The following is a 20901-nucleotide window of genomic DNA, read 5'->3' on the forward strand; positions in this document are numbered from 1 at the left end:
TTGGGATTAAAAAGTATTTTTTTGAGTAAATGAAGTCTCTTTATGGGCCTCTCAATGGATTTACTATGGAAGAGCTTCACTTCGCATGCACGCCCAACGTGCGTTGTATACAAAACGCGGACATTACCAATGTGGGCTGGACCGGAGCGCTGTATAGTAAGTAATAATACTTTTACTGTAAATACAGTAAGATTGACGGTGACTCGTGAGCGCCATGATATTAACCCTTTAAATGACGGTGAGGACTGTCAAAGGCAGCAGAAGTGTTAAAAGGACTCTAGGATTTTACTCAGTGACCACTGAGTAAAGTATAATGTCTTATTTGTGCAAAGACGCAATCAATTAATCCCGGGTATACTCGGGCAAAAAAAGAAGCTGCATGAAGTGCCTATCCCGGGTATCCCCAGGATATATACTCTGTAAATACAGTAAAGTTGTTTTGCCTTACCATAAGATCTGGGCTGTCGATTGATGATCGGTAATGGCTGCGGTTTGTTTACAAAAGACGTTGACGTGCACGCGAAGTGAAAATCCTCCATAGAAACCCGTTGATCTTACAACAAAGAAGCCTCATTATATCCCAAAAAAATACATTCTGATCCCAAGGCTGGCCTTTTTCATGGCAAAATAGCGCTCCAATGATGGCTTTCTGCTGACGGACGCCATTACGGTGGCTTTCTAAACTACATCTGGGTTAAGGTTGAGAAGAAAGTGACCAAAGATCTGCGCATTTTCATCCTGGCTTTTCAAAATAAGCGCGGCCGCCTATGGGAGGAAGTCCCGGCACTTTGCGCCTCTTCGTCCCTTCAAAGTAAAAGGCACTAAATGTGTTAAGTTGGGAGGATGCATTTTTATGGACAGTAAATGTAAATGAAGAGTTGAATAATATCCTGCTCTTGGGAAGACACAAAGTGTGTCATCTCAGTGGCAACTGCAAACATTGTTTCCACTGCCTTAGTTAGAAAGACAATCGGTCTATTATCTAAACATGCACGCTTGTAGATCGGCTATTTTCGGCAAAGAGGTTTGGTGTAGAGGGGGAAAAGAGCAGACCAAGCACAGAGTGAAAGGTCAAGTTTATTAAGTCTCGACGGTTCTAGTGGTTAAATATTTGAAAACACAAATTGACATGAATCCCAAATACACTGATTGTGCTGTCAAACGATGAAACTTATGGAATCTTTGAAAAGGTTGTGGGGGTCCCTGCTTCATCTCTCTCTCAACTAAGGGGTCCTTAGCCTGAAAACGTTGAAGACCCCTGCATTACGATTCACCCCTGTTCCCTCCCTGGGGAGACTCTCCTTTACACCACTCTCCTTGGGAAGCCCATCCAATTCTTAAATTGACCAACATGACAACTTGTGCAGTTGCTAAGCTTCAGTACGCTGCATGGGCTCTGTGCGACCAAAGAGATTTCTAATGCCAATTAAGCATCCAAGATCCCCTTCTGCCTGAAAAGCAGGGCAAAACATAACAATTATAGGATTTTAACTTCTCTTATAAATGGACAGAAGGGCCTTGATTGGAGGTAATTTATGTCAAAAACTCTGGATTTTTCATTTTAGCCCTAATGAAACGAATCCCATAGATCTACGCAGACCAGAGAGGAAAGCCTATTGTCATTCTGTAGAAGTTTGGCTGGCAACCAAGTTGCATGGCAACATGTAGTTAATTGGTTAATTTGTACTTTGTTAATTAAGCAGAGAGGTAGAAAGGTTGCATCATTTAATTGGTTCAAAGATGGACCAGCAGAATGCTTCTGCTTTAAATTGTTACTCTCTTAGTTGTGATCACCCCGCTACATAATTATATTAACTTGGTGTCGACAGCCTTGTCATGCAGTAATGAATTAAATCAAATGGCAGTGTAATTAACTCTAACTGAGAGACATGCCTGAGGACGTTGCAATCTCACAGAAACAGTGTCATTACATCGGACAGTTAGAATGAATTAAAAAGAGTGAGGTGAGGTGGCAGGTGTTACTGCATGGCAGTGTGGCCAAATAGCACTAACAAAGCTGGCAGAGATGCCACTCCGTAGTTTGATGTAACTGCAAAACATTTGTTTTGTACTTTGATTGTACTTTGATACTAAAGATTTTTTTTTTAAGTGTCCAAATACATTCCAAATATTATCAAATTATCTCGCGGCACCCCTGGACTGCTGTCGCGGCACCCCAGGGTGCCCCATCACCCACTTTGAAAATCCCTGCCCTTTAGGTCTGCCCTCTCTATTTCTCCCTCTACGCCAAAAGCGTGCGTGCGTGCGTGCGTGTGTGGTATGGCTACTTTTACTTAAAAATCAATGTCCAGTACTTCTTTTTTGTGGAGCTTAGCCTAGCACGGCTGACAGTCTCAAGTGAAAGGCCTGCTGTGCTTGCCATGGCTTAGTGCTGCTAATACACTTCCCTCCAGACACCATGGGACCCCGACCTGACCTAAATAGGAACCCCACCAGTGCCTTCTCTCTGTCTGCCCATTGCAGTTCTGTTCCTCAATGATGAAAAGGTCTAAAAGAGAGTGGATGCCATACTCGTATTGAACCATACTTAAACCCTATATACTATACATCGTTGACAGGGACTTTCCGTCAATCCAACCCTTGATGCTGAGTGCCAAGCAGGGAGGCACTGGGTCCCATTTTTCAGAGTCTTTGGTACGAACCGGCTGGGGATCGAACCCCGACCTCCCAGTCTCAGGGCGGACACTCTAACCACAAGGCCACTGAGCTGGTTTAAAAAGACTTTAACCCATTTAGGCCTAGAATTATTGAATGCTTTAACCAGTGAAAAATTTGCAGATATACAAGCTCACAGCGCGGCACCGAGTGCCACGCTGCAAGCTTGTAGATCTGCTATTTTTGAAAAAGTCGTGAAAATGTGTGCAAATCTTTGAATGTATGTATTTTCAAAGCGAACATTTGTAACTGAAATTTTGCTTCTGGGTGGTCCTTGGAACTATAATATTTTGAGATGCGGGTCCGTGGCCATTTTGGGGGTCCTTCACATGAAAAGGTTTGAGAACCACTGACATAGTAGTCTCTCAAGAACAGACTATCTGAGCTCCAGTTAAGTGAAAAGGACCTTTTCTTTGACGATGGCTGGCCAGATTGCTGACATAGAAACATAGGTTTTTCAAAAAACCTTAGAAGGATTCAAAAGACACTTATAGAATCGGGTCAAAATTCTTTTTCAAAAATAGCAGATCTACAAGCTCGCAGCGCGGCACTCATAAAATAATGATACACAATAAGGTGTACCCGTTCTAAAGACTATGTGAAAAATGACTTGTATGCTTGTTTCTCTCTCGTCTGTCCAGATGTTCGAGGCGTCTGACTTTGGCTCTCATCCCCTGTTCTCCATGACGCAGGGAGGAGTGGACCTTCAACAAGTGAGTATAAGGGTTTCAGATTGTACAAAGTGGTTCAAGTGCACACATGCACCACCCTTTTGTTTGTCATTGCTACAGAAGTGTGTGTCAGGAGGTAACAAGGTGCACTCTCTCCAGCAAATCCATGTTCAGGTCAGGATACCAATGTCATCCTATCAGGCGGGAGACTTCATACAGCATACATGTACTAGGGCATTCACCAAATATTCGAATATTCAAATATCAAAGTCACTATTCGACGTTGTTCACCGAAGTCGAATTTTCGCTTATTTTTTATTTTTTTTATTGTTTTCTCTTTAAAAAATATATAGTTTATAAAGCTTGGCTAGATAGGAAGTCATAAGAATGAGCTATCAATGCCCTTGGTGGATGAATTTGTTAATGCTCTATACCAGGGGTTCTCAGACCTTTTTAGTCCGTGACCCTCAAAATAAACATATTTGAACTGGGGACCCCCACCCTGACAAGCACTTGGAATTGTAGGTATTACATTTAATGTGACTCGGTTCCGCAGATGAATATTGTGAAAATAGCAGATCTATACATGCTCACAACGCCTCGGCAACGCGAGGCGTTGTGAGCATGTAGATCGTCTATTTTCACAATGTTCGCCTCTTGCTTACTTAATATTTGACAGTTTGGCTAGTCGAATATTCGACTATTCTAATACTTTGAGGTCGAATAATTCGAATACTAAAAATCACTATTCGTGAATGCCCTAACATGTACATGATGTACAGCTGATACATTGGAAGTGATGAAAACCAAGATGTAATGATCTTTGTGGGGTTCTCTCTTCTGATGGGATAAACCTGGTACTCGACCTGAACAGGAGACTCCTCCTGTTACTGGAGGAACACTCTGTAGCAATGATTACTACCAGAAATATAAAACTAGGGCTGTCACCATTATTTTACATTACGTCTCTCAAATAATTGCGATTAACAATTTAATTGTGTTTTTGTCGTGGACAATTACATTTCTGTTTGGCTTGAAGGCTTTGAAGTTGCACATGGCAGACATGACACGTAACCTAAATTTACAAAGAAATGAAGGACATATTTCACAACTTTACACTTTAAAAAGAACATTGTTGATTGATTGTGGAAATAGATTGTGGAAATAGCCGATCTACAAGCTCACAACGCGTCACATCGCGATGCGTTGTGAGCTGGTAGATCTGCTATTCTATTCTATTTTTTAAATGTTTGAACATATATAAACATCTTTCAACATGTAAACGATTATGACGATTATCACAACATTATTGCGATTATGTCAAATAATTGCGATTAGACGATTATGTAATAATTGTGACAGCCCTATATAAAACTACAACTTTTAGGAGTGCTGATTTTGTCTGTTTCATTCATGTGTTTGAGAACACCCTTAAAAGTTTGGGGTGCTCAGTGTCCTGAAATCCCAACACACAGACACACACGCATGCATGCATGCATGCATGCACGCACTTACACACACAGATGTTAGGGTGAACAGGGTATGGAAGGATAGGGCAAATGAACAGACCCAAAGCCCTGTTATCGATGTTAATACAATATTAATATTTATCCATAAAACTAATTAAAAATGGATGAGTTCTGGGTCGACCGAGAGCACATTCTGGGTCGACTGCGTCATAAATCCCCTGGGCTCAGGGAAGAACAACAAAACTTGAAAAAGGTTCAGTGAAAAGAAGGAGAGAAAAAAAACATTGTCATGGCAACAAGTGCTCCCAAACACATAAAAATCATGATTGATTCAGATTCAGATACACTTTTTTTTATACCTCAGAAAAGTGCAGTGTTGTGTTTGCCAAAACTCAGCTTAGAAACAGTAGAGAAGTATTAACCTAATGTAAGTACAGTATGCTGTACTGTATGTAATGGAAGTGCAGAGGAGCCTACCCATAAATGCAAAGAGAAGCAATAGAAACATCTCTACAAAAGCAATCAATAAGAATCAAAAAATAAAAGCGATTGTGTCATTTATAAAACAAAGTGGATATGGCAAAAAAACTAACAAGGCAAGTTGATTTAAAATCTTCCATTCTAAAACGGCTAGTTCCATTCCTTGATTCTGATTGGCTGGTTTCCCTTAATTGCTGTGGTATATATGAGACTATAACCCACACCTTGAATCAGTTTATATCAAACCCAGGTGCGTTATTTCTTTCCACAGTGTTCCACAGTGCACCAATTATCTGCACCTGTGTTGTTGGCAAAAAAGCTGGGAACTACTTTCTTGCAGACCTTGTAGTGAATTATTATTGAAATAGAACAGTTTTAATTGGTACATGTCTCACCACGCCTCTCAGCCGTTATAAAATACCAGGTAACCACATGCCTCTTGTGGCTTATTGCTTCATTTTCAACTCTATAAAAAATATATATTGCACTAAATAAAAACGGTGCACCTCATGACAATTGGGTTTAACGCAACTATGTACTAGCGGCGACCACTCGATTGTGAGGTCCTGTTGAAAGTTTCCTTTTACTGTCTTTACCGTCTCTGTCAACATAATTTTTTATCAAACTTGAAAAATCTACAAACAAATCTGTGTTTTTGTTTTTCTCCACATATCATGTTGGCGTTGGTTACAGTATCAGAAGCTGTTAACCTATGCAGACATTAGCCAGCTTCAGCAGGTACAGTATAGTGTATTGGGACATGCCATGGTCGAAATGTCCTCAACTGCTTTCCCCCCCCCCCCTGTCAGACCCAGGACAGGAGCTATAGAAAAGGGTTGTTTTCAAGTCTGCTGTCGCCAAATCCATTTTAGCCTACGCATTCAACCATGTGCAAACTTCTCAAATAGGCCTATATCTGGGAAAGGAACCGATTTCTAAACGTGACCTTCTTGTGCGTCATTACAAACCAAGGACTTTTAAAAAGCCATTTGATTGAATTCGTACCTTCATTGAGTATGTTTCATTATTAGGTTGTAGCCCTAAATTCACGCAGTTAGTCATGTACATGTACACACCTGTTCGTGCATTCACGGCATGCCCACAGAACGCAGCACAGTGCATATAGAAAGTCACGTAGACGACCGCCGAGGGTGTAAATAGAGATGGTTGTGACGGTCAAGGACGGATAAACATTCACTCACTTGATAAACATTACTCCTTTTCCTTTCCCTTTCATCGGACGGTGCTTGGACTTGTTGAATAGATCGCTGACTACAGCCAACAACAGGTACAGCTGCCACTGACGTCACATACAGTATAAGATCAATGCATTTATTTATCTACTCCTCTCCTTGCAGGCACATTTCTAAAGAGCTTGATAAATATTATTCCTCCTCATTCGTAGTTGGAAGAAATTAAACGGAAGGATACATCGTGGGCTGAAGCCAAGTGTTAAAGTACCAGAAAGGAAGATAGAGGAGTCATTCAAAGAGACAAATGGACTGGAAGACAGAGAGTGGTAGTGTGGCAATGAGAAAGTGGACATTGAAAAGCAAGAGGTCACAAAGAGACAAATGGGGAGAGAGATAGAGAGAGAGAGTGTTGACAGGGGCGTCACAATGGGGGGGTGGGAGGTGGGGAGTGGGACTGAGTTACTAGGGCCCAAGGTGGAGGGGCCTTAATTATTTTATACTTTAGCTATTGAAAAATAGCAGATATACAAGCTCACGGCGCGGCACCGCAAGCTTGTAGATCTGCTATTTTTGAAAAGTTGTGAAAATGTGTGCAGATCTTTGAATATGTACTTTTTAAGCGAACATTTGTAACTCAAATTGTGCTTCTGGGGGGGGGGGGGGCCGGGGGGTCCCTGGAACTAAATATTTTGAGATGGGGGTCCGTGACCAAATACATATCATTTTGAGGGTCCTTCACATGAAAAGGTTTGAGCACCACTGACATAGAAACATAGTTTAAAAAATAAAAAATAAAATAAACTTAGCAGGCAAACTTAGCAAGACAAATCTTCACGATTTTTTAAAAATAGCAGATCTACAAGCTTGCAGCGCGGCACTCGGCGCCGCGCTGTGAGCTTGTAGATCTGCTATTTTTCAACAGTTAAAGCACAAAATGTGAGTGAATCCTTGTACCCAGGGCCCAGAATTTGGTGTGACACCCCTGTGTGTTGAGGGAGAGAGGAGGGGTGGAAAGAAGGTGTCTGAAAGAAAGCCACAGAGAGAAAGGAGAAGAGACAGGAGCAGTGCATCAGCTCTGGCTGCAGAGCCTCTCCTCTCCCGCGGTGTGTGGAGTCGGTGTGAGAGTGCCTGCTGAGTCAAGCGGCTGATAAGAGCAGACAGGACCCTGTCGTTGCACACCCAGCAGAGCAGTTTACCTGCTGTAGCAGTACATCTGCTGAGCCACGCTTCCTGTTTATTCTCCACGCGTCCGTTGGGAGTCCGAAATTGGTCCTCAACCTCACAGGGAGCTGCAGGACTAACCGAGTGAAACAGGAGGGCAATTATTTCACTAATGCTAAACGGAGTAGAATCCTACCATAATCGTTCCATGTAGGGCTGTCACGATTATGACATTTTACATGACGATTGACCGAAATTCACGTTATGCAAATTCCTGAAGGGTTGAAGTGTTTCCCCTACTAAAAGCCCATAGAGTTAACACAGAAATCGCAAATTTAATGCAATTTCCAAATAGTGAAGTATAAAATACGGCTAGCATGATCAAGAACACAAGATAGTAAAAGGCACAAAGCAATTTATGTGTTATTTTACCCTTCAATCAAGAACACAAGATAGTAAAAGGCACAAAGCAATTTATGTGTTATTTTACCCTTCAAAGTTGACGTCAGCTCCAGGAAGTTGCTGAGAAATTTGCTGAGCGTGCGTGGGTTGGCGGGCCATGAATAGGGTCTATTAATTGTCACTCAAATAATTGCGATTAACGATTTAATTGTGTATTTGTCATGGACAATTACATTTCTGTTTGGCTTGTTGGCTTTGAAGTTGCACATGGCAGATATGACACATAACTTAAATATACAAAGACATTACTGACATATTTGAAATTTTTATACTTAGAAAAAAGAACATTAATAGTGGAAATAGCCGATCCACTCTGCTATTTCCACTACTTTTTGAAAGTGTTTGTAACTACATTAACATTTCTCAACATGGAAACAATTATGACCATTATGCAAAAATAATTGCGATTACCTCAAATAATTGCAATTAGACGATTAATGTAATCATTGTGACAGCCCTAGTTCCATGTACTATACCATATTGTCTTCAGTTTACTTTTACTCCTCACATAATACGAAGAGTTGTTGCTGAGCTGAGCGAGGGGTTGGATCAAGGAAGGTCCTTGGCTTCAGAGCACTTTCATAGAATGCTACAGTTTGACATTGTTTTGTAGCCCATGGCCCCATGTACTGTACAGTGCCGAATTAAGAATCCACCGGCCCTGGCGCTTCTCCAAATCAAAGGGCTCCTGCGTGCGCGCTTCGTGCACGTATACCGCGCGCAGGCTGTGCTCATCCTCCTCCACGCAAAAGTGAAGAGCTCTCTTGTTTTCCTATTAAAAACGCCTCGATCTGAACGGCGGCAGTAGCAATACACAATAAATAATAATAGGCCAATACTAGGCGCCACACAAGTTACATTATTAAGGAGGTTATTTTATGGACAGTCATGAGAGAGAGGGAGAGAGAGTATGTAGGCTATAGATAAAGAGAGCATGAACCAGAAAGAGAGAGTTCTGCGTGCATATCGAACGGCCTCACTCACTCACCATTAGATGTCTTCGAATAACGATGCGTCTGTTGTTTATTATCCTTTGTCCTCCTGGTGTTCATAGTCAAGAAAGAATGCCAGGTTACTGTTGCGGGATACAAAGCTGGTATTCCTCAGGGGTTTCTGCCCAGTTAACGCCTGGAGAAACTCGCAAATTCGCAAGACACGGGAACTTCGGGAAGTGTCACTCTGCAATACCTTTACATAGGGGGGATGATGATGATGATGATGATGCATAGTGTGCCGTTTTGACAAAAGGCTAAGAATGTTATTTAGATAACATGTTTATACCTGGTCTCCTAGTTTCTTTGACGCTAAACTAAATTGTTCTCTTTGCACTCTACGTGCTGTATGTGATCTTTTAGCTTGTCGTTTGTTGATGAGGGTTCATGATCTTACTCTGGTGTTGCACTTGTAAGTTGCTCTGGAATATCGATGTATCGTGTGACGTGTCTTCTAAGTTACTAATTTGTACATTGTAATGTACATTGTACATCGCAGAAAAAGAACAAGCATTAAATTTAGCCATAGAATTGTAACAGTATCAACACAGCAGAGGTATATTCAGAACTAAGAGAAACACAGGAGACTGTTGTAACTGAACTACTGTAGGCTTGACCACAGTGTCAGGCGGTACCCGTCCGTCTACAGACAAGCTGTGCCAGTTTTGACAGTAAACTGAATAAGCGTGTGGTCATAATGATTCATCCGTCCATCATGTATCTGCTAACTCTTCTAGCCACTTCCTTATTTAGCCGTGCGTGTGCGTGTGTGTCTGCGCGCACGCACGCATGTGTGTGTGTCAGTTGAACAAGAAGATTTGTACTTTATTGATCTCTCACCTGTATTGCCTGAGCTGCTCGGGGACAGTGTGATTAATCATCCAGGTACACGCAGTACATCTTCACAGAGGAGGTCAGATCATGAACTCATGTTAAAACACAGTTTTATTGCTTTGGCCTTTCAAATCCTTCTCTGGAGAACCACATTTGTTAGTCCTATGTAACATGTTGGATTTAAAGGCGCATTATGGTGTGAGCCTGTTTGTTCACAATTTACAATAACGATGTAGACATTTAGCAGCCTCTTATCCAGAGAGCCTTGCAAAGTGCAAAGATCGGAGTCATGAACTCTAGTCGGTAAATAGAAGTGCCAAGAAAGTTGTGTTAATTAAGTGCGATAAAGTGACTAGGATAGCCGACATCGAACCTAGCATCCGTGGAGAGCAAGGGATGTAATGATGACTGTACAAAGGGATATCGGAGGAGGTAATAGGAGGAGATAAAGAGAGATGGGGACAGCAAGAGTGGGAAAAAGTAGACTTTGACTGATCCATTTTTCTTTTGTTTTCTTTTATTACTGTTGCCGAATAGCCAATTGTTTTGGCAGTTGCAGAGCTGAGATAGTTCCAGTGAGATGGTGAAATTGGGGTGCTGTCAAAAACTATGCTTTCATGCTCTTCTTCAGTCTGGGCTCTCTCTCAATTACATACAACAAAGGAGTACTTCTAAGAGACTAATAGTGTACACACAATGAAAGCTGTGTGATTGAAAATCAATCAAATGATCAATCAATCAATTGAAACACAGGACACGTACAAGAACAAAACAACACAAAAAAAACCCCACCTCAGTCGACAGGTAGAATTATTGTACAATATTCCAGACAAAACTCCCGTCCCAACACGTACCACCAGACCTCACACAGTATTTTAATCTGGAATGAAAGGAAAGTGTATCCTATGTAAATATAGGAAGAGAGGACTCCAGATCTTCCAGAACTTTTCACTTGAGCCATTCAAGGAAAGTCTAATTTTCTCTAGTTTAAGAAAGTATAGAATATCTCTCATCCAGTGCGTATGTGAGGGAGAGTCAGGGGATTTCCATTTTAACAGGATAAGCCTCCTAGCCAATAAGGTGACAAAGGCCATGGCATCCTTCTTAGCTTAAGGAAGGGAAGGTAGTGAGGGGAATACTCCAAACAGTTCACCCACAGCACGGCAGAAGCCCAATTTCTCTCCCTTTTTGGATCGATAGCAGATCCACAACTACCACTATTCCTTCCTCTCAACAAAGAGTTTATTGACACTCATTCAAACCGTGCCCATGAACGACTCTAAACCCCTTCCTCCTGACTCATTCCAACTTGTTCCCCATATGAGACTATGAATATAACATTGCAGCGTTACGCCGACATTACCTACCGTACCCACACCCACACCCACACAGACACACTAAATAGCAACATCTTCCCTTTTGCATGACATTCTTGTATGACAAAGTATGCATTCATTTACCAAAAAGAAGAAGAAGAAAAACAAAGATAAAGATGAAATATGGACTGGAGATAGTTTTATGCACAACAGTGACACTATGTTACAGTAGCTATATACAGTACATACAGTATTTAAGGACCCCTGGCAAACCTCAACATAGAATTCGCCGACTCTGTTATACGTCTGTAGTATCATTCCCTTGTCAATTCTCCAGCTATATTAAGTCACTAATGAATATTTAGAACTATGCTATTTATTAATAATTCAGTCGTTGTCGTTCAGCCTGGATGCACAGTTTTACGCTGGTATGTTCAGCACCTCCTATCACCATGAATAACTACTGGTATATCTGCAGAACTAAGGATAAAATGAGACCATACTGTTCACAGTCACATTTGATCAGCCACAGCAAGGTTCAATAAGATATCCTTGAAAAGATATCACACGTTACGTATATCCTCCATCATCTTATTGTAAGTAATATATCGTTTTTTTAGGCAGCCGACTACATTTGTTTGAGATGCAAATTTCAAACATTGTGTTGTTTTAAATTTGAGGATGATTTTGGTGATCTACATTATGATCCTGTTTTAGAGCAGATCTATGTCTACTTTAATTCCATTTATTGCAAACTATCCCAAAACAATTGATTGATTGATTGATTGATTGATTGATTGATTGATTGATTGATTGATTGATGCTATTTTCCACAACATGATTTTATACATTTATTTTTGTTATACGGTAAAGGTTTAATTTAGCATATGGCTCCTTGTGATAAAATTTCAACATGGCGTCCCTATTTTGGGCATAACATCATAAATTATTTATTTATAAGAATCGGGGACTCGAAAAACAAATATTTGGAGGTCCCGTCTTCATTTTTCATAGGATGGTGACTTAATGTGGCTGGAGAATTGCAATCCCAATAGTGATTGCGACCGTAGGTCGCATTTACTACCAAAACCTCCACCGGCTGTCTGTGAGTGAGTCAGTGAGTGAGTCAGTGAGTCCGTCACACTTTTGCCCTGCTCATATCTCCACAACCGTTGCCCCCATCCATGCCAAATTTTGCACACACACTCCTTGACTGCCAAACTACAACCTCCAAGGACCCCCGGAGCCCCAGGGACCCCCAGGTCCCTGGGGGACCCCCAGATGTAAAAAATGACCAAATGTGCTCACACGTCACACGTCACACGTCACACTTTTTCCCTGCTTATATCTCCGCACCCGTTGACCCGATCCATGCCAGATTTTACACACACACTCCTTGCCTGCCAAACTACAACCTCCAAGGACCCCCGGACCCCAGGTCCCTGGGGGACCCCCAGATGTAAAAAATGACCAAATGTGCAAAAATGACCAAATGACCACCCCAACGGGGCTGCTCACAGGGAATTCCCGGGGACCACCGACTCCTGGTGCTCCAGAACGGATGCAAAAGTGGTGGCGCCCCCAGTGGAGGACCCCCTGCCACTGCAGCGCACATAAAATGCCGTAACTCGGGCTAGGAGCGTCCGGGAGAGCCGGGGCCGGTACCTATTCGTCCGCCAAGGCAACGCGGAGACCCCACCCCTCATTTCTCACATGGCCCTATTCTAGCGCCACCTTCAGGCCGATTTTTAAAACACATTTTTGGACACTGCTCCTACAGTTTTTGCCCTAAAATCACGAATATCACTACACAACATGTCTACACTCATGTCATCAACATGGATCAGGAAGATTTTGGAAAAACAAATGTTTGCCCTATTTGTGGAGATAAGCCACCTACGGTCGCTTATCTCCCGATTAGGGAGTCTTACTGGTATAGGCCTACTATGTGTCTCAACGAATAGCAAGGGTAGCTGAGTGCCGGAAAAGTATCTTCTTTTTATATGATACACATTAAGTAGTTCATATTTCTGAATCACGTGTGTCAACAACACCATAAGAAGGACTACAACAAGACAGTATTGCCTTTGACTTGTCAGCTATCTAACTTTGCGCAGTCTTTGCAAGGCTCAGGAAAACGCATTCTGCACTTTATTGGTCAGTTGATGGGCGTCTCTTGACTCATTATAGTATGCAGGAGAGCTCCTAACTCTCTGTTACCTTCTGCTTGTCAGCTGTCTGACTCTGTTTTATGGCCAACGGTCTCCTGATCACAGAGGACTTTGTATGTCCCTGAATTACCACCAGAAGTACAGGGTCTGTGGTGCTGCCAACTGCATCATCATCATCATCATCATAACCTTTATTTAAACTCAGGAGTACATTGAGGGGAGGCCCTCATTTTCAGGGAACTAAAAACTGATATTTAACAATAAAAATGTATTAAAGCGGTTACTGTCTGGAACAAAAGTGTTAGAAAGCAAGTCTAACACATGCCGTAAAAGCTTGGTGCAAACATATTTGGACGACTATTTTAGACATTCTAACAACACAAATCTGGTACGGGTCTCCCTGGTACAACACATTCTCAGATGGGAGAGACGTCTATGTGGCGGAGAGGGTCGCAGCCCCAGCCTTGAAGCCTCAAAAGTCTAGTATCTCCCTTGTTCCATAGGGATATCCCTTTGGAGTAATGGTTAAGATATTGGACTTTCATGCGGGAGGTCCAGGTTCAAAGCCCGGGTGTGGAGGTTCGCATCATCTCCGTTACATATACCGGTACATGAAAATATTTGAGAACCACTGGTTAAAATAATAATGAAAACATTTGGAAGCAAGCCCAAAGGAAAAAGAAAAAAAGAAAACGCATCGCGCAACTACAAATATTTACAAGCAACTTTAGAGAAAAAGACCACAGTCAGTTAGAATAAGCGGACATGGCAATACTGGACACAAGTGCAAGCCCACAGAGGCCATCTCCGACACACAGAGTGTCTCTCTGTTATGTTCTTGTCACACGCACACGCACACGCACACGCACACACACACGCACACACACACACACACACACACACACACACACACACACACACACACACACACACACACACACACAAAGCCCTCCACATGCAAATTATAGAGTTCCTTCATCATTCATTCTATACAATCCTCTCTCTCTCTCTGTGTCAAATATGCATATCTCTCTCCCACACTACACTCTTCATCATCCTGTGCACGCATTCACAGTCTTCTCTCTCTCCATCCTCATTGGTCTGCCTCCTCGTTGCCTACGGAACTGTTCCTTTCATTCTCTTTGAAGTTGACCAGGGGTGTCGCACCAAGTGGGCCCTGGGTACAAGGATTCACTCACATGTTGTGCTTTAACTGTTGAAAAATAGCAGATATACAAGCTCACAGCGCACGCTGCGAGTTTGTAGATCTGCTATTTTTGAAAAATCGTTTGAATGTTTCAAATCCTTCCAAGGTTTTTAGTTTTTGGATGTTTCTATGTCAGTGGTGCTCAAACTTTTTCATGTGAAGGTACCCCAAAATGATATGTATTTGGCCATGGACCCCCATCTCAAAATATTTAGTTCCAGGGAAGCAAAATTTGAGTTGCAAATTTTCGCTTAAAAATACATTATATTCAAAGATTTGTACACATTTTCACGACTTTTCAAAAATAGCAGATCTACAAGCTGGCAGCGCGGCACTCGGTGCCGCGCTGTGAGCTTGTATATCTGCTATTTTTCAATAGCTAAAGTATAGAATAATTAAGGCCCCCCCATCATGGGCCCGTAGTAACTCCCTGAAGTTGACTAGGGATTTGGGCAGAGCCTTAGAAATCCCTCAAAGACCACCACAATCTCCACAATATGAACACTGTTCAATACGTTGATATAGGAAAGAGGCATCGATTCTGCCAACAGGGATGTCACAAGGGGGGGTGGAGTGGGACTGAGTTACATGGGGCCCAAGGTGGAGGGGCCTTAATTGTTTTATACTTTAGCTATTGAAAAAATAGCAGGTATACAAGCTCACAGCGCGGCACCGAGTGCCGCGCTGCGAGCTTGTATATCTGCTATTTTTGAAAAGTTGTGAGAATGTGTGCAAATCTTTGAATATATGTATTTTTTAAAGCGAACTTTTGTAACTCAGATTTTTATTCTGGGGGTCCCTGGAACTAAATATTTTTAGATGGGGGTCTGTGACCAAATATATATATCATTTTGGGGGTCCTTCACATGAAAAGGTTTGAGAACCACTGACATGGAAACATTAAGGATTGGAAATATTCAAAGACTTTTTCAAGATTTAAAAAAAAAAATAGCAGATCTACAAGCTCGCAGCACGGCACTCTGTGCCACGTTTTGAGCTTTGATGTATATCTGCTATTTTCAATAGTTAAAGCGCAAAATAATGCGTTCCCAGAACATTCATTCATGGGGGGCCCGCAGCGAATCCTTGTACCCAGGGCCCGCAGAATTTGGTGTGACACCCCTGTCTGCCCATAAGACGGAGGTGAGAGAGTTCACATTCTGTTGAGGATAATTTCTCACGAAACTTTAGGTCTCCCGGGTGTAACGATTCCTATCTTCATGGCGAAGGAGGAATACAAAATCAAATGTGCTGCACACTGAAAGCCTGTGTAAAGGAAAACAATGAAATCCTAACAACATAAAACTGTGTGGTCTGAAATGTGAATTCTTCTTTTCTTTAGACAGTCACTTTACTGTATATAAAATTCATGGATGAAAAATACAGTATAACTCTGCTGTCGGGCCGAAACCTCTTAACTCCAAAATGTTCATTTTCGGGAAAATGAGCTCAAAGTGGAGTTAGGAGCTTTTGACCCGAAGGGCTTTTTTACTACTTTCCATTGGTTCAATATTATTTTAACCAACACTCAGATGTAAAGGGTGTTCAATAGCCCTGATTTATGCCAAAAAAAAAAAAATCAAAAACCTCAAAAATGGAGTTAAGAGGTTTTAGCCTGACAGTGACAAATATGGATTCATGGATGAAAACAAAAAAAGCTAAACATGCAGATATGTATTACATAACAGAGGAACACGACTATACCTTTAACAAAACAGTCCTCTTTGACAGTACAGCAGATCAAATCACTGAATTTTCCATAGTCTTGTGAGCTGATGTTTATGAATTTAAATGAGCTTAACTGTTTGATACAAGTTTATACTGTACGTGAGTAGAATATTAATTATTCATTATTAAGAACATTTTACATACAGAGGCTAGAATAGGGGGAAAATTGCTGTGCTTTTGGTTTTGGCGGAGGTGTGCATTTTTAAAGGCGTCTCGGTCTTTATTATTAGACGGTACAGTGCAAAGACATCAGAACGAGAGGCTACAGAATGTGCCTACAATGCAAAACAGGCCTCGATCCTGAGTCAGACTTGAACGTAGAACTTGCTTGTACTTTATGGAAAGTGTTTCTGTTCAAAGCTGATTTGGATGATTTCACACACCTTGTCTGAGATCACCCATAATGTTAACGGTCAAATAGGATCAGTCAACGTGAATGACAATCGCACTTTTTCTCTCACTCCTAACTGGGTGCTCGGCTGCAAATGTAGCAGCCTTCCCTGGAAATGTCTTTCAACGTTACTCTTTTTGTTATTTGACAACTTCTCATTACAAAGCAATGGCACTGCGTCTTTAAGATCAAAGTTTCAATATACTCTCAGTTAACCAAGTTTTGCTTCTTTTCTCTCCCCAGACATATGCTGTTCAGAGTCAATATGGCATTCCACATTCAGAGGTGAGAACTTGACGTAATGTGATGTGGTAGAACAGGATGTAAGGATAAATGTAAATAGGGAATAGTGTACAGCGAGGCTTCGCTGATGGAATAAACAGAGTATATTATTCAACAAAGCCGTGTAATACTATAATTAATAGTAATGTTTCTAAACTATTAATGTTTAATATGCAAATACATTGGAATAATTCTCTCTCTCTCTCTTTCTCTCTCTCTCTCTCTCAGTTGGCTAAGCTCCATCAGTTGTCAATGCAGCAACAGAGCCTGGCTGCCATGGGCCAATCAGCATCGGTCCTACAAGGTACACACACACACACACACACACACACACACACACACACACACACACACACACACACACACACACACACACACACACACACACACACCTGCGTGCATCCCTATAGACAAACACGAAAGATAACCCAGGTAGGAAACAGTTTTTAGATTAGGCGTGTGCGTGTGCGTGTGCGTGTGCAGACTTGTCTACCGGTACAGTCTGTCAGTGTGTTTATCTGCTGAGGTCACTGTCACTCAACTCACACCATGACTTTGAAGTCACTTTGTTTTCACACAACCTGATCTGCTTCACCGGAACTACAACAGTTTGATGATGATAGATAGACTAGACCTGGATTTGCTCGTTGACTGTGTGTGTGTGTGTGTGTGTGTGTGTGTGTGTGTGTGTGTGTGTGTGTGTGTGTGTGTGTGTGTGTGTGTGTGTGTGTGTGTGTGTGTGTGTGTGTGTGTGTGTGTGTGTGTGTGCGTGCGTGCGTGGTGCGTGTGTGTGTGAGAGAGAGAGACAGAGAGAGAGAGAGAGAGCAAAGTGCATATTCGCGAGAATATATTTTTTGAGGCAGGTAGTTGTGGACCACCTTCACCGACCGGACTTTGACTCGATATCTACTCTACCTAGCCAAGGCAGTTGAACACACGCACGCACGCACGCACGCACGCACGCACGCACGCACGCACGCACGCACGCACACACACACACACACACACACACACACACACACACACACACACACACACACTGTGTTCTCATTCGAGAGAGAGAAGTTTTGGTCCGCACCCGGCTTACGTCGTTTCTCAACTTGAAAAGACTTGAAATAATGAATAATGTACTTTCGGACACCATGTGAGACCACACATATAAAGCACTGCAGCGCTGCTCTGTTGCAGGGGTGTCGCACCAAATTCTGGGCCCTAGGGTACAAGGATTCACTGCAGGCCCCCCATGAACTAGGAATGCATTATTACGCTTCAACTATTGAAAGCTCACGAGCTTGAGTTTTTTTTTTTTTAAACGTGTTTCTATGTCAGTGATGCTCAAACCTTTTCATGTGAAGGACCCCCAAAATGATATGTATTTGGCCACGGACCCCCCATCTCAAAATATTTAGTTCCAGGGACCCCCCCGGAAGCAAAATTTGAGTTACAAATGTCCGCTTAAAAAAATACATATAAAAATATATATTCAAAGATTTGAACACAATTTCACGACTTTTTAAAAATAGCAGATCTACAAGCTCGCTGCACGGCACTCGGTGCCGCGTGTGAGCGTGTATATCTGCTATTTTTCAATAGCTAAAGTATAAAATAATGAAGGCCCCTCCACCTTGGGTCCTAATAACTCAGTCGGTGGGTTATTTGTTTGCTTTTCTGGCAGGGTGACTTTTACACATGGTAGTGAACATGTCACCACTCTACAGTTAAAAGACCATGACGGCTTTGTCATCTCATTTATCAGCCCCACAGAACAGCACGTTATCATGCAGGGCTATGGATGGATGACTGTTCTATTATTGCCCCGGGTAGAGAACTCATCAGTATAGTGGTAGTGCAACACACACACGTGTGCGCGCGCGCGCACACACACACACACACACACACACACACACACACACACACACACACACACACGCACGCGCACGCGCACACATGATTGTTGTTTGTGTTTAGACACACACAAACGGGCTTATACTGTAAATACACACAGGTGCATTTTGTGAACAAATAGGCACACACAAACAGCTGAACACTCACGCATGCACACACACAGACACTCAGACACTCACACACACACACACACACACACACACACACGCACGCACGCAGGACAACTGCACTTTTCATCTAGCTGGCTGGCACCTTTGTTTAGTTAGCTGTGCGTGCCTTCTTGCTGTGAAAAGAAAGAAAGAAAGAAAGAAAGAAAGAAAGAAATAAAGAAAGGAAGAAAGGAAGAAAGAAAGAAAGAAAGAAAGAAAGGAAGAAAGGAAGAAAGAAAGAAAGAAAGAAAGAAAGAAAGAAATGTAATATTATGCATAGTAATACATAAGGACCGCAGGTCTACACTAGAAACGGAAGGAAGGAGAGAGATGTTGTGTCCGTTTGATGTACGTTATTTCTCCCAGTTCGTACTTGTCCGTATACTTAAGGTCCGTACGCCTCCCAACTGAACGTTCTGGATTTTTCCGTAGCAAGAAGTACCCGCGGCCACCGCGTTGTCAACCGTAGGGGGCAGTAGTCCTTTCCTCTGCAAAAGGAGTGAAAAGATGTCGGCTATTGAAAAAATAAGAAATATATTTTTATCAAGAAACGGGGAAAAAAGGAACGTCATTGCAACCACGTGAAGAGGACGCCTTGACTCCTCACACACACACACACACACACACACACACACCCACGCACGCGCGCGCGCACACACACACACACACACGGCTCATTTACTTGGGAATTATGTTCAATACCAGCGGGTGTGTTTTGTTATAATTACTCCGGGAGCAAGAGGGTACCGGCCGGGTCCGAATCCATGTGGTTAAATCTGTACCCTCGCGGAGTTACATTTAGACCGAACGTTGCCAACAGACAGCAGAACCAGTCCAGGTCATCTGTATTGGTTCTATGTACAAATCTTTCCATGTTATCTCTCTCTCTCTCTCTCTCTCTCTCTCTCTCTCTCTCTCAGGAGGAGTTGATGCCACCTCTCAGACCACATCTCAGGAGCTGCTCATTCCAAACGACGTAAGCCTCCCAGTGGACTCCAGTCATTTGGGTCTGGTCTCTCTGTGTACTTCACTGTCGTTGTGTGTAGTTGTGTGTGATTGTGTGTAGTTGTGTGTGGTTGTGTGTACTTCAGTAGTTCTACAAAGTTCTGTGTACCTCTGTGTAGTTCAGTTTAGTTCAGTGCACTGCAGTGTACCTCAGTGAGTTCTGTGTAGTTTGGTGTACACTCGGGTACAGAGAAGGTGCACCACACACACACACACACACACACACACACACACACACACACACACACACACACACACACACACACACACACACACACACACACACACACACACACACTTCTTCTTCTCCAACATAATGTAGTGAACTTGTTGACTCGTGCGTGAACCCTTTACTGCAGCATAATCTAATTCGACATCTTACCCTTCTCTCTCCTACACTACACAAGAGCTCTCTCTCTCTCTCCCTCTCTCTCTCTCTCTCTCTCTCTCTCTCTCTCTCTCTCTCTCTCTCTCTCTCTTTCTCTGTACACACAACCCTTTGCATTGCCTTGCGGCTGAGGTGGGTACAGTTATAATACCAGGCAGGGCTGTCACAATTATTACATAATCGTCTAATCGCAATGATTTTGTCATAATCGTCATAATCGTTTCCAAACAGCAGACGTACAAGCACACAGCTTGTAGATCGGCAGTTTTCACTAGTTTAAATAATATTTAAAATGACAAATGAAAAACGAATGGTTTTGGACATACAAGATTTTCACCCGACAACGACAATATCTGAACTGTCGCAGTCGCTGGAAAGCCGCCGTCGCCTCCTGCAATGTTGTGGACCTCGGCTTGGTACC

At 42.4% G+C, this 20901-nt stretch overlaps 1 protein-coding gene across 1 annotated transcript in view; it reads left to right on the forward strand.

The window, feature by feature from the left end:
• LOC308287260 (poly(rC)-binding protein 2-like) overlaps nucleotides 1-20901 on the forward strand; it is a gene marked incomplete at both ends in the record, with an annotated part of 102742 nt that overhangs the window by 60739 nt on the left and 21102 nt on the right. The window contains 4 exons of the mRNA XM_080728376.1: nucleotides 3318-3389; nucleotides 16995-17036; nucleotides 17262-17337; nucleotides 20008-20063. Coding sequence (XP_080584502.1) covers nucleotides 3318-3389; nucleotides 16995-17036; nucleotides 17262-17337; nucleotides 20008-20063 — 246 coding nt within the window. The remainder of the gene's footprint in view (nucleotides 1-3317; nucleotides 3390-16994; nucleotides 17037-17261; nucleotides 17338-20007; nucleotides 20064-20901) is intronic.

This window comes from Nannobrachium achirus (assembly GCF_963921795.1).
Source record: "Nannobrachium achirus genome assembly, chromosome: 6".
Classification (NCBI taxonomy): domain Eukaryota; kingdom Metazoa; phylum Chordata; class Actinopteri; order Myctophiformes; family Myctophidae; genus Nannobrachium; species Nannobrachium achirus.